General features: G+C 38.2%; 1 protein-coding gene across 3 annotated transcripts in view; it reads right to left on the bottom strand.

The window, feature by feature from the left end:
- Tre1 (Trapped in endoderm 1) overlaps positions 1–13,309 on the bottom strand; it is a 195,986-nt gene that overhangs the window by 138,056 nt on the left and 44,621 nt on the right. For all 3 annotated transcript variants that reach the window (XM_065507019.1, XM_065507020.1, XM_065507021.1), the window contains exon 2: positions 10,836–10,981. In XM_065507019.1, coding sequence (XP_065363091.1) covers positions 10,836–10,981 — 146 coding nt within the window. The remainder of the gene's footprint in view (positions 1–10,835; positions 10,982–13,309) is intronic.

The raw sequence follows: 13,309 nt of genomic DNA, 5'->3' as shown, positions 1-13,309 counted from the left end.
AATTCAAGTGGTGGTTGGGCAAGAAATGATACTGAAAAAGGGAATCTGTTTGTTAATAATTTAAAAAAAGTATTTACACCGAACACATCAAACCTGTTGTACTCCATTTTGGAGCAGCCAAATCGATCGAGAGATCGAAAATGCTATTGTTGATTTAAACCCCAAGAAAGCGCCTGGTATGGACAAGATCATCAACAAGATGCTTACCCCGGATAGCAATAAAAATAATTATTTTTAATGCTATATTACGACTTCAATATTATCCTCCAGAATGGAAGGTTTCACTGGTTACCATGATGCCCAAGCCGGGAAAAGATCATACAAAAGTAGAATCATACAGACCCCTCAGCCTATTGTATATATCAAAGCTATTTGAGAAGATACTTATGAACAAGTTGTACCCGATGTAAACTGAAAACAATTGTATTCCGAATCATCAATTTGGATTTAGAAGAAAACACAGTACTATCGAACAAACCCATAGACTTGTAAATATGATGAGAAAAGCGTTTGAAGAAAAGAAATACTGTTCCGCACTCTCTCAAGCGTTTGATAAGGTATGACATGCTGGATTGATATACAAATTGAGTCAAAATTTACCCGCAAACACACATAAGCTGTTGGAAAGCTATTTAACTGGTCGAACATTTAAGGTTAAAGAGGGAAACTTTTTAAGTACTGCACAACCTATTGAAGCTGGAGTCCCCCAAGGCAGTATCCTGGGACCTTTTTTATATTTGATATATTCGTCTGATAAGCCAACTAACAATCGCACTCATACATCAACATTTGCTGATGATACTGCTATTCTAAGCATTCATGAAAACCCTCAAGAAACGTATCGTTACTTACAAAATCACATATTTGAATTAGAAAAATGGTTAAAACAATGGAAAATTAAAGTCAACAAGCAAAAATGTACACATATACCATTTACATTGCGTAGAGAATCATGGCCACCTATTCATATCAATAACCAAACAATAATTCAACAATCGGAAGTGAAATACCTCGGAATACATCTCGGTCGTCGCCTTACATGGAAAAGTCATATAGATGCAAGGTTGACTCCAATGAAATTGAAATTACATGCTAAACTATTTTTTTTAATTACTTAATAACTGTTACCATTTTTTTCTGTTTATAACATGATCATAAAACCGATATGGTGTTGTGGCATACAGTTATTGGACACGGCCTCAGCGTCAAATGTAGAAAAGATCCAAAGACGCCAAAACAAGTTCCTAAGAATGATCACAGTTGCCCCCTGGTATATAAAAAATGCGAATATACACAATGATCTAAACGTTCCCCTTGTAAAAACTGAGATCACGAAGAATGCAGAAAAATATTTAAAAGAAATGTACCATTACAATATATAAAAAGTACCAAAAAGCAGCCACTTGTGGATTCACACACACTCGGGCCCATATAAGCTTTATTTTATGTTTCTAGGTCTCCCCCTAGAATTCCCACTCACTTAGGACCATATATGCTTTCATGTTTCTAAGTCCATTCTTATAGAAAATTCAAATAGTGCCATTAGGAGAACAAAAAAGTACCTATAGTTCAGTTCTCACATTTTGGTACCTAAATAGTATCCCCTATTACTAACACTAACTAAATGCATATCAGCTAACTTTGAAACTTGAAATAATTTAAAATATTAAAAAAGTACCTTTCGGAGAAAAGTACCAAAGTTTGAAATGTAAAAATATTCCATTTTGCCAAAAATTGTTTATGCTACAGACATTTCTCCAACGATAAAAACATGTTAATGTGCCCAAGAAAAAATATGTTTTAAAAAAGTACCAAACTGTTTAGCCGGATTTGGCCAAATATAAACCTTGAAACTATAGTTAAAAATAACACCCTGTTAGTTAATTTTTGTATGAATCCATAAATCAATGTTAAAAAAAATTATCAAAATTGGCTTAATAATTTCAAATAAAATGTATTTTCCCGATTTTATCCCCTTCTCGGAATCTTTTTTATCCCCATTGCGGTGGTAAAACTTTATTCAAATAAATTTCTGTATCGTAGTGGGAGCTTATAATAATATGTCTAATAGGGTGGCCCTTAATAAACGAAAGTTTGATTTTGGCCATTCGCACCCCCCAGTTTGGTGAACATTGGTAAAAAAAATCAACCTGAAAAAATTTTAGGTAAATCGGTTGGGGTTAAGATGTGCCTTAAGACAAGCCCTCTGAAGTTTTGAGATGCATCTACAAGGGGAAAAAATGCATTTTTTTCAGTTTTTGTAAAAGTTTTGCCATTAAAAATTACTTTTGCAATTTAATTTAAAAGAATAGAAATATGTACGTAATTGTCGTTCTAATGAGACATAAAAACCCGAAATTGGTCAAAAAATGTTAAAGTTATTAAAAATTCGCCAGGCCAATAACGTGTTCAGGCAACTAGAACCAGAAATGTAGGAACAAAATTAACATATTTTGATAAATATTAAAATAAAAGCTCGTTTTTCCTTAAAATATGTACATATTTACTTGTATATGAGTTTTTGTCTTCGTAGGATACCTATTTAGAATTGTTTTACATAGGGATTTATTGAGAATATAATAGGGAATAAAAATATGAAAAAAAAAATATGAAAATATCTCTTACAGTTTTTCCGTAACTGCGATTTAAATTTTAAAATTTTCGAAATCTATTGCCTTAATGTTATGAATTTTAAGTAAAACGTATTCAGAATAATTCTAAATAGACTCTGAAAGTTTTATTAAAATTGGAAAACGTTAAACCTTAAATTTAGAAGGTCAAAGGTCAAATTTTTCAATATTTGGAATTTCTAATTTAAAGATATCGGAATGTTATTTACTTTTGGGCCGATTTTGATGAAACTTAAGAGAATTATAACATGATTGACAAGGTTTTTTATGATTTTAAAAGTAAAATAAGCTTTTATTTTAATATTTCTCAAAATATGTTAATTTTGTTCCTACATTTCATGTTCTAGTGGCCTGAGATACTTTAATGGCCTGGCGATTTTTTAATAACTTTAACAATTTTTAACCAATTTTTGTGTTTATATCTTATTAGAACGACAATTACGTAAACATTTCGATCCTTTTAAATTAAATTGCAAAAGTAGTTATTTAGTGGCAAAATTTTTACAAAAACTGAAAAAATTAAATTTTTTCCCCTTGTAAATGCACCTCAAAACTAAATCGCAAGTCGGCACGGTTTGCAATCATGATAGAAAGACAAAATTTCATATTTAACTATAGTTTTATATATATTTCAAAATTCAAAAAAAAAATGTTTGGGACACTCTAATCTACCTACTTTGTGATAAATTTAAGTTGTATACCATCCTTGTTTAATTCGTCTATAGTCTGGTTTAATAACGCGTCAAGTACAATGTCAGCAATTGTAGGGGATAATGGATTTTCCATCGACATACCGAAAGTCTGACTGCGTAATGTATTCTCATGCAAAAAGTAATTATTGTCGTTGAGACAAAATTGTAGAATTTTCAGGAATTGTTTCATCGGAATCTGTGCATGGTTATGCAGAATCGTCCATTTTGTCATGATGTTGTTTATAGCTAAATAAATCGGTATGTTGTCCAGAGAAATTAAAATATCATTATTGTCCAGGGTCATATGCCCTAATCTTTCTTTAAGTTATAGAGAATTCCTTATATTGTATTCATCAGTGAGGCATTTACTTTCTTTATATTTCACTTGTATATCTTGTTTGTACAATATCCTTTTTCAAATTCCTTTTTCTCTTATTATAATCTAGAACTCTAATAAGTTTCTTAGTTAGTTACTACAACTTTGTAAATTTTTAACCGATTTAAACAAATGAAAGTTTGTTTTACTCAGAAGGACCTTGATTTAAGATTATTGGCCCATAATCACAGTCAAACACTAAAGTCGGTTCTTTTTAAAATCAACTTTAAAATAAAAACCTGCTTTTTATTAATTTGCAACCATAGCCAAAATTAAAGTATGTTTTAAATTGAACCGACTTTAACTGGGTGCCACCGCAAATGTAGAAAATGTTTTCATACAATATTCAACAAAAAACAGACAAGTGGCAACGCTGAACAGCTGACATACAAAATTAAAAAAAAAAAAAAAAACAAAAAACGTAAACAATAAAAGTAACCGGGACATCTAAAGAAAGAAAGTGGTTTGTTGTGGAAAAATGGAAATGATACGATTAATTAATAATAATTACGATATTTTGGTACTAATTTTATTGATAACGGTTCAATAATTGCAAAATCTCTACCAATATCTTGTAACTTAAACATTTTTTACTTTGTGACGAACTTTTTTACTTGGCGAAGTACAGATGATGCTGTTGTTAAACGAGTTAAAAACAACTTCAGCTAGTTTTATATTTAGAGTCGACTTCAGCGTCAGAAGTATACTTTAACTTGTCTATGATAGACCTAAAGTCCACTCTTAAGTAAAGTCGAGTTTAATACTCTTAAAATGTACTTTATTTTTGACTATGATTATAGGCCATTGTTGTTTAAAAAGAAGGTCTGAAAAAAAACACCCGTAATTAAAAATCTTGATATTATTCGAAAAATCTCTACATGTTTATGTATATTAATAGAATAGTGAAATTATATATAATTGGAAAAGTCCCGTTCGTATCCTTCTAATGTATTTTAATAATTAAAAATTGGTTAAATAATGACTGAGTTAAGAATTTTTAAATTTGCGGTTCCAAAAAAATATACTTTTGCCTATATCTCGGAAATTTGATATACACTCGGTTTTGTAATACACTCAGTTAGACCTACAACCTGCACTAGGAAGAGACATGCGCCGGCTAAGTTTCACGGCGGCTGACTCCAAAAAAGGTCGGCGGCGGCGGCTAGCCGGCTGTCTGCCGACTAAGAGTAAATACTCAAATTCTAAATAATTAAAAATTTAAAAAGTGAAATTCTGAAAATTGTATGAAATTACTAAAGAAGAAAACAAACAGTGCCCTATGTATCCGGTCGGGGGCCTCATAATCTCCGGAGACCCTATTCCCGCGGCGGCGATTTCAGGTCGCGGTGAATCGAGAGCTACTGAGATCCAGGTTAGTTCGGTGGCGACACCGGGCCGAGCTAATCTGCTAGCTACTGGCGCTCAACAACAAGCAGGAGGAGTTTTAGGGAAACCTAAAACATCTGAATGCGCAAAGACTGCATCCTCTAAAAAAGGATGCAAGAGTAAAAGCAGCGAGGTGCCTCTGAATTTCAACCCAAGCACCTCGAAAGCTGCCTTGGCCCGTACCGACAGAGGATCGGTAAAAACCCCTGTTTTGGGAGCTGCTAGCTTGAAAACTCAGGCTGTAGCTAACCCAGTGCCGATTGTGAGCAAGGGTGCTGCGAACAAGATTTCGGGTACCCAAGCTACACCTCTCCCTGCCAGTAAAGGAACTGCGAACAAGTTTTCGGGTTCCCAAGCTGTGCCTCCTGCCCAACAGGGCGACAACAACCCCACAAGGCACGTAACACCAGCCAGAAGGGCTTTTTTGAGACGGCGAGCCGCCGAGAAAATTATCGACCGGTTAGGCAACAAACCTGCCGAGTCACTCTCGTCTGATGATTTATCATCACTCAACTGGGCAAGGAACATCATAGCTGACCTGCAGAATCCTCCTCATGCGTCTAAGGACGCGCCTAAACGGCAACGTTCCGAGGAGGAGGCGCAATCGCAGAGCCAGCAGCCCGTGACGAAACGTCCCAAGTCTCACCGATCGTTTGACAAATCCTTCAGCGAGGTGGCTAAAGGTCATATTGTTCGGGCTGTCACCGATCGGAGTGACTCTGACTGCTCTATATCCCATGCAAATTGGGATATGGTGCGCAGAAAACTGATGGGAGTGTTCTGGCGAGTTCTCAAAGAGAACCCGGGACCCCCCCCTCAGTGTGATGATGCCGGCTGGTATCGCGGTCGGGTTAAACTAATGGCTTGTTCAAACGAGCGATCTGCCATGCTTTTTAAGCAGGCTGTCGCTCTGTTGGACGGCCTTTGGGAAGGAGCTAGGCTGGATGTGGTCTCTGTTGACGAGATACCACGCCGGCCTAGATCCACAGCCCGAGTTCCCGACGAACCGGCGAAACCGGAGGAAATACTGGAGCTCCTTCGGATCGGAAATCCTGACATCCCTACACATGATTGGATGGTTGCCAGGGTCTCCGAATCTGAAGGGGGATACAGGAGGATCACGGTCATCATGAACCAGGAGTCCCTAGCGCCTCTCCGGAAAAATCTAGGAAAGGTCTACTACGGTTTCGAGTCGATCTTTCTTAGAGTTTACCGAGGAGACGATAAGGGTAAACTGGTTCAGGATGACATTGAACCTACCCCCGAGGACATGTCTTGCGATGAGACTACTAGTTCTGTTGCTCAAGAGGACACCCATTCCAACTCTGAAATGGTGGGTGAATTTTTTGGGCCATTGGACGATGTAGTTGACGAGGACGCCCTCTTGGACTCGAGTCCCTCGGACCAAGAAGACGTCAACGTCACAATCGTACAAAAACACGGAGATGGTGAAGGTAACTCAAATTAATCTTCACCACTCCAAAGCAGCTTCGGCTGCCCTGCTCCTCCGGATGTCCGAGAGAGGGGAGGAGCTAGCACTCATCCAAGAACCCTGGATCCATCGAGAAGGGGTTCGCGGACTAGGTGCCAAAGGCCATAAGCTACTATACATGAAAGGCTCAGGTAACATTAGATCATGTATAGTAGCTAGCAACAAACTCAATATCTTCATTCTTTCTGATTACAGCGATGAAGATACTGTGGTAGCGGCCTGGGAAACTGGTGTAGGAACTATACTAGTTATCTCAAGCTACATGGCACATGACCACAGCGAACCACCACCAAACAGCAAGGTTCGCGACATAATTGAAAGGGCAAGAGTTGAGAATCTGCCGGTTATTATTGGAGCTGATGCCAATGAACATCATATTGTATGGGGCAGCTCGGATACCAACGCAAGGGGTGAGTCAATTTTCGAATTCATTCTTTGTAATAACATAGACATAGTCAACACTGGTTCAGAACCAACCTTTGTAGTTACTAACAGAAGGGAGGTTCTTGATTTAACGCTAGTTAGTTCTAGGCACTCAGATCTTATCAGTGGATGGAGAGTTTCGAATGACTGTTCATTCTCTGATCATATGTACATAGACTTTGTTATTGAAGTTCGTGAAAAGGGGGCTATGCCCATCCGAAACAGGAGAAGGACTGATTGGGTTGGGCAACATGCTATTCTCTCTCGCCTTCTCCCTGACCCTCCGATCATTAGTGATCGGAATGATATTGAAATTGCGGTCAACAATTTGACTAATGCATTTGATAGAGCGATATCAGATTCATGCAGACCTAGTATCTGCAGAGGTAGGAAAAAACCACCTTGGTGGACTTCCGAGATAGCGAACACTCGTAGAGAGTGTCGCAAACTTTTCAATGAGGCCAAGAGACTGGGCAACTGGTCTGTTTACAAGTCCTCTGTGAATAAATTCAAGAACCTGGTTAGGAACGCGAAGCGCAAATCCTGGAGGTCCTTCTGTAGCGGCGTGGAAGGTTCCTCTGAGACGAGTCGCTTGCGCAGGATCTTGTCATCTTCGGCCGCTGTCCCGAGTTATATTCAGAAATCGAGCGACAGCTGGACTACTAGAGGAAAGGAAACCCTAGAGGTTTTGATGGACGCTCATTTCCCTGGCAGTGTTACCCTATCTGAGGGTAACACTGCGATATCTTATACTGGGCCTTTTGAAGTCACAATTCTCATAAATGAGGAGAGACTAAAATGGGCCCTGCGTAGCTTTGACCCATATAAATCTCCGGGTCCTGATGGCATCATTCCGGCGGATCTGCAACGGAATGAGGATTTAATTATTCCCTGGTTGACTCGTATATACTCGGCCTGCTTGGCTTGGTCATATATTCCGGAGTCGTGGACCAGATGTACTGTGGCCTTCATTCCCAAGGGAGGGAAGGCATCTCATACTAGACCCAAGGACTTTAGGCCTATTAGCCTATCGTCCTTCCTCTTGAAAACTATGGAAAGGTTGATTGATCTACACCTTCGTTCATCGATTAACCCGAACCGACTATCCTTGTCTCAACATGCCTATATGAAAGGTAGATCTGTTGAGACTGCTTTACATTCGCTTGTGGGATTCGTAGAAAAATCACTCGAGCATAAGGAATATGCATTGGTGGCCTTCTTGGATATTGAGGGGGCCTTTAACAATGTGACGCCAGAGACGATCCTTTCGGCTCTAGGTGGTCTGGATATAGATCAATCTATTATCTGCTTCATAGGTAGACTTCTGACTAATAGAGTCATTATCTCTTCTATGGGAACTGCTACTATTTTTAGATTAGCGAACCGGGGCACTCCACAGGGAGGGGTTTTATCTCCACTCTTGTGGAATCTTGCCATCAATATGTTACTCATGAAATTAGATTCCATGATGTGCAAAACTGTTGCATATGCTGATGATGTTGCCGTAGCTGTTTCTGGAAAACACTTGGACACATTATCACAATGCCTGCAAACTTCACTCAGTACACTCAGCCAGTGGAGCACTGCAAGTGGACTAGGTGTGAACCCTGGGAAAACGGAGCTTGTGCTGTTCTCCAGAAGGTACAAAATCCCTCCGTTCCCATTACCGCGCCTTAACGGTGTGGAACTTAAACTCTCGGATAGTGCTAAGTATCTGGGAATTATACTAGACTCTAAGCTATCCTGGAGCCTTAATATTCATGCGAGAGCATCCAAGGCGGCTGTCGCTATCTATGCCTGCAGAAGCGCCATTGGGAGTACCTGGGGAATAAGCCCTAGGAATGCGAAATGGCTTTTCGATATGGTGGTCAAGCCCATACTAATGTATGGAGCACTAGTTTGGTGGAAGGCTCTAAGTAAATCCACCTACTGTGGGATAATTGAGAGAATCCTGCGAATATCCGCACTAATGATCACGGGTGCGCTGCGCAGTACTCCGTCTCGTGCTCTGTTTGTAATGATGCACTGGCTACCGGCTGATCTGATGGCAAAACAATTGGCCATAAATTCGGCGGTTAGGTTAAGTACTGTTGGAGCATGGAGGTCTAGTTGTACTGGCCATGCGTCTATTTTGGGCGGTATATCTTATATACCTGCTAATATTGACTACTGCACTCCCTTACCCTTTATTGACAGACGCTTCTCTGTGTCATTGACGGGCGGGTCTCATTCTTCCATGGACACGTTTGTCATATACACAGATGGCTCTAAGTCTGCGGATGGGGTGGGTGGAGGCTTCTATATTCCCCATCTTCAGAAGAGGGTGTGTTTCAGGCTACATGATCAATGTAGTGTAATTCAAGCTGAGATTTCAGCGATCAAAAGGGCGGTACACTGGATGAAGTACTATAGGCTATTTGGTGTGAATATCCGAATCTGTACCGACAGTAAGCCTGCTATCAAATCCCTATCTGGCGTCTACTCGACATCCAGATTGGTACATGAATGCCGGGTATCTCTTAATGAGATGGCGAGACATTCTAACCTGGAGTTATTCTGGGTGCCTGGTCACTCTGGTGTACCTGGCAATGCTATTGCGGATGAACTGGCCAAAAGAGGCTCTCGCCTACAAATTGACGAGATCGATAACTTGGTCGGTTCACCGCTGTCTTGCTGTAAGTCAATCATACAGCGTAAATTATTTGAGTCTGCTCAACTCAGATGGTCTAACTCGACAAACTGCACGATATCGAGACTCACCTGGCCCGTTTATGACCATCGTAGGTCAATGTCCCTCACGGGGCTACCTCGGGCTAGGCTTCGAGCTCTGATGTCAGTGCTCACGGGGCATTGCTTGATAGGTGAGCATGCTAGGAGAATGAATACTCCATATAATGACTTCTGTAGAAGTTGCCATGATGAAGACGAGAATGAGACGATTGAACATCTCCTCTGTCTTTGCCCTGCCTTAGCAGGGGTGCGGACTGCGACAATAGGTAGTCCATTTTTGCACGGCCTAGCGGATCTATCTACTCTTGATATCAGGAGGATGGATTCGTTCATTCGTGCGTCAGGTTGGTTCGGCATTGAACCCAGTTCTGACATGTGAAGAATCTCTTGAGGTTCTGAGCATGATCTTTAGGGTAACACAAAGGGACCAATTTCATGGACCCAAGTGAGCTGGCTGATAACTAGCTGCCTTCATAACCTAACCTAACTAAAGAACTTTTATCATAAACAGCGTCTATGTTAAGCCGAAAAAAATTATCGGCGGCTCAGCTCAGCCGACTTAAAGCCGTTCGGCTCAGGACTCTGGCACTAGGTCATTTGCCAAGTTATTTTTGAGTGTAGCACAGTGTAATTAGTCTACATTGTGACGTTCGAGAAAAAACATGCATTTGCATATATGTCCGCCCCCTACCTGTAACACATGCAAGGTCGTTTTTACTGTAGTGCCGTGGTCATTAAATGCCTAATTTTGTAGTTGTTAAAGATGGTTTTTTTTTCGATTGAATCCCAAAAAAAACTGAAATTTTAGTCCCGCTTTATTTTTAAATAAAAATGGCAATTACAAAACTTTGATGTTAACTCTATCAACATTCACAATTGACTTACTGGTTCTGATTCTCGCTGACACTATTCAGAATCATCCACTATTTTTATACTGCTTCACATTTTATGTTGTCATACTTCGCAAAAATGCTATCGAAATTGCTTAGAATTACTAATGAACATTTTTAAAAATGATAAATATTGATATTTCGTAACAATATGATTTGAATGCAATAATAATAATATGTTGTGTGTACTTCAACAAATTTATAATAGAAACTTACCTCTTTAAAAAAACGTACTGCTGTCAATGGTAAGCTAAAAGAGCAAAAAAGCAAGTCCGAAATACATAATGACAAGACAAAGGCTGTAGTTGCATGACATCTTATTTTGGGCGATCTCATTAAGGCAAACATTGTTACTAGATTTCCTAAAAATAGAATAACAGCATAAATATTTTGGTTAAGCCGATGTTATCAAAATATTTTTGATAATCAAGATATTTCGCATCTCGAAACAAATACTTGCTGATTTGCAAAAACAAAAAAACTAGAATTTTATAATAAAAACTTACAATTGAATACAGCTAGCGAATGGTGGAAACTATCAAAATCTTTGAGAGCTACTACATATAGTGTGAAGGGCGTATTAAATGCTGATCTAGATGAAAACATTCATACTATGAGCTGGTGCATGCCATACTTTACTGATCCTATGTTAGATTCCCTTTTGAATTCTGTGAACTACTTACGCTCGGTAATTAGAACGCTCAAAGAAAATAAAGCTCCAGGACCGGATGGTATTACCTATGAATTTTGTAAAAATGCTTTCTTGCTGAAATTCTAACAGTTTACAACAAGATATTTTTACATGAGCAAATCCCAACCAGCTTCAAAAAATCACTAATAATACCACTATTAAAGAAAGGAGATCCAAAGATACCTAGTAACTATCGTAAACTGTCATTGACAAATACATCGTGCAAAATTTTTAATACTATACTGCTGAATAGAATAACCGAATGGATCGACAACAACAATATTTTAAATGAGTATCAAACCGGCTTAAAAAACAATACTATACTGTCGATAATATTTTTAATTTGGTAAACATAGTCAACTTGAATAAATTGATCGAAAAAAAACATATGCCGTTTTTGTTGATTTTTTGTGAGCTTTTGATATGATACCGAGAAACAGCTTGTTTTACAAACTATCTAGGCTTGGCTTGGGTTGTCGTTAAAATTAGTAAGAATATTAAATCGTACATATGAAAACACAGAAGGTCAAATCTGGGTTGGCAATATCCTCTCTAACAAGTAAGAGAGCTATATTCGGCTGTGCCGAATCTTATATACCCTTCACCAAATTATACTTCAAAATACAAATTTTAAATATTTTTAGGTAAACAAAATTTATTTTTTTTCCAGTTGTTTTTTTAATTTTTTTTTTGTTTGAAAAAATAAATTCGTGTCATTAGATATCCATATTGTCTATATTAATGACTTAGTAATCCAAATATATGTAAAAAATAGGTCAAAAATCGAGGTTGTCCTGGTTTTTTCCTCATATCTCAGCCATTTGTGGACCGATTTTGCTTATTTTCAATAGGAAACTTCTCGAAAATTGCTTTCAACAGACAGACAGACGGACATGGCTTAATCGACTCCGCTATCTATAAGGATCCAGAATATATATACGTTATATGGTCGGAAAATTATATTGTGAAAATTACAAACGGAATGACAAACTTATATACTATACCCTTCTCATGAAGGTGAACGAATGTCAAAATTTTACTGTATGCTGATGATATAGTTTTACTTTCGGATTCGCCTTTGGAATTACAACAATTGATTGATGCTTTATATTGTTACATTTTAACTTTTTCAAAGCGTTGGTTTATTTCCTTTAAATAAACCGGATACTTTTGATTGCAAATAAAAGCCGTTTAGTAGTTTAAAAATTGTAACAACTCTTTATTTATTTAAAATGTACAACAACAGAATTGAATAGTCACTCAATGTTTTTATACAGGTTTATAAATTCGCAGAAATACAGACATACTTTATAATGTACACGAATTCACTTTTAAATACAGCACACTTTAAGGCACTCAGTTGAGGTTTCTTCGTCTCTGATAAACTCACTAACGACTGCAACCTCTGCCACTATTTATAACACTGCCATCTGCACTCTAGATTGCTCTTTAACTGTCTAGAGCTTTCTAATACATACGTCATCTGTGGTGTACTTTCTACAATGTTCTTTAACTGAATATTCGAATTCGAATATACGGTCGCAGCAAACCGCGTTGCCATACTTACGATCAATGGTCCACTGAAAGCTCTTATTCAATGTTAATAATGCCAACAGATATGTTAAAGTTTGGGCACTGCTATTTGAAAACATTATGCAACTTTTAAATCAGCCGTTAAAATCGTTATATTTGAATTCATGTACAATTTCGTAACACTGCCCCCCGCTTAAGCCTGTTCGACCCGAATAGGCATAGACTCACTTCTCCCATAGGCAGCTAGTAGTTTCAGATGTTCAACCTTAATTCCCGATATCGGTCTTCCACATTTCCATATTCTATAAACCATGTCGTCCAATTTCTTAAGTACCCTATGTGGTCCCAACACCAACCAACTATTGTGTATACAATCCTCCACTTCCTCACGGGCCCATACCAAATCCTCTCCCTCAGTGCTAGCTCTTTTTAAAGGTGGTTCTTGTAATGCTTCTTGATACGACTG

This window comes from Calliphora vicina, chromosome 4, assembly GCF_958450345.1.
Source record: "Calliphora vicina chromosome 4, idCalVici1.1, whole genome shotgun sequence".
In the NCBI taxonomy this organism is placed as follows: Eukaryota; Metazoa; Arthropoda; class Insecta; order Diptera; family Calliphoridae; genus Calliphora; species Calliphora vicina.
This window is presented reverse-complemented; position numbering and strand designations above follow the sequence as displayed.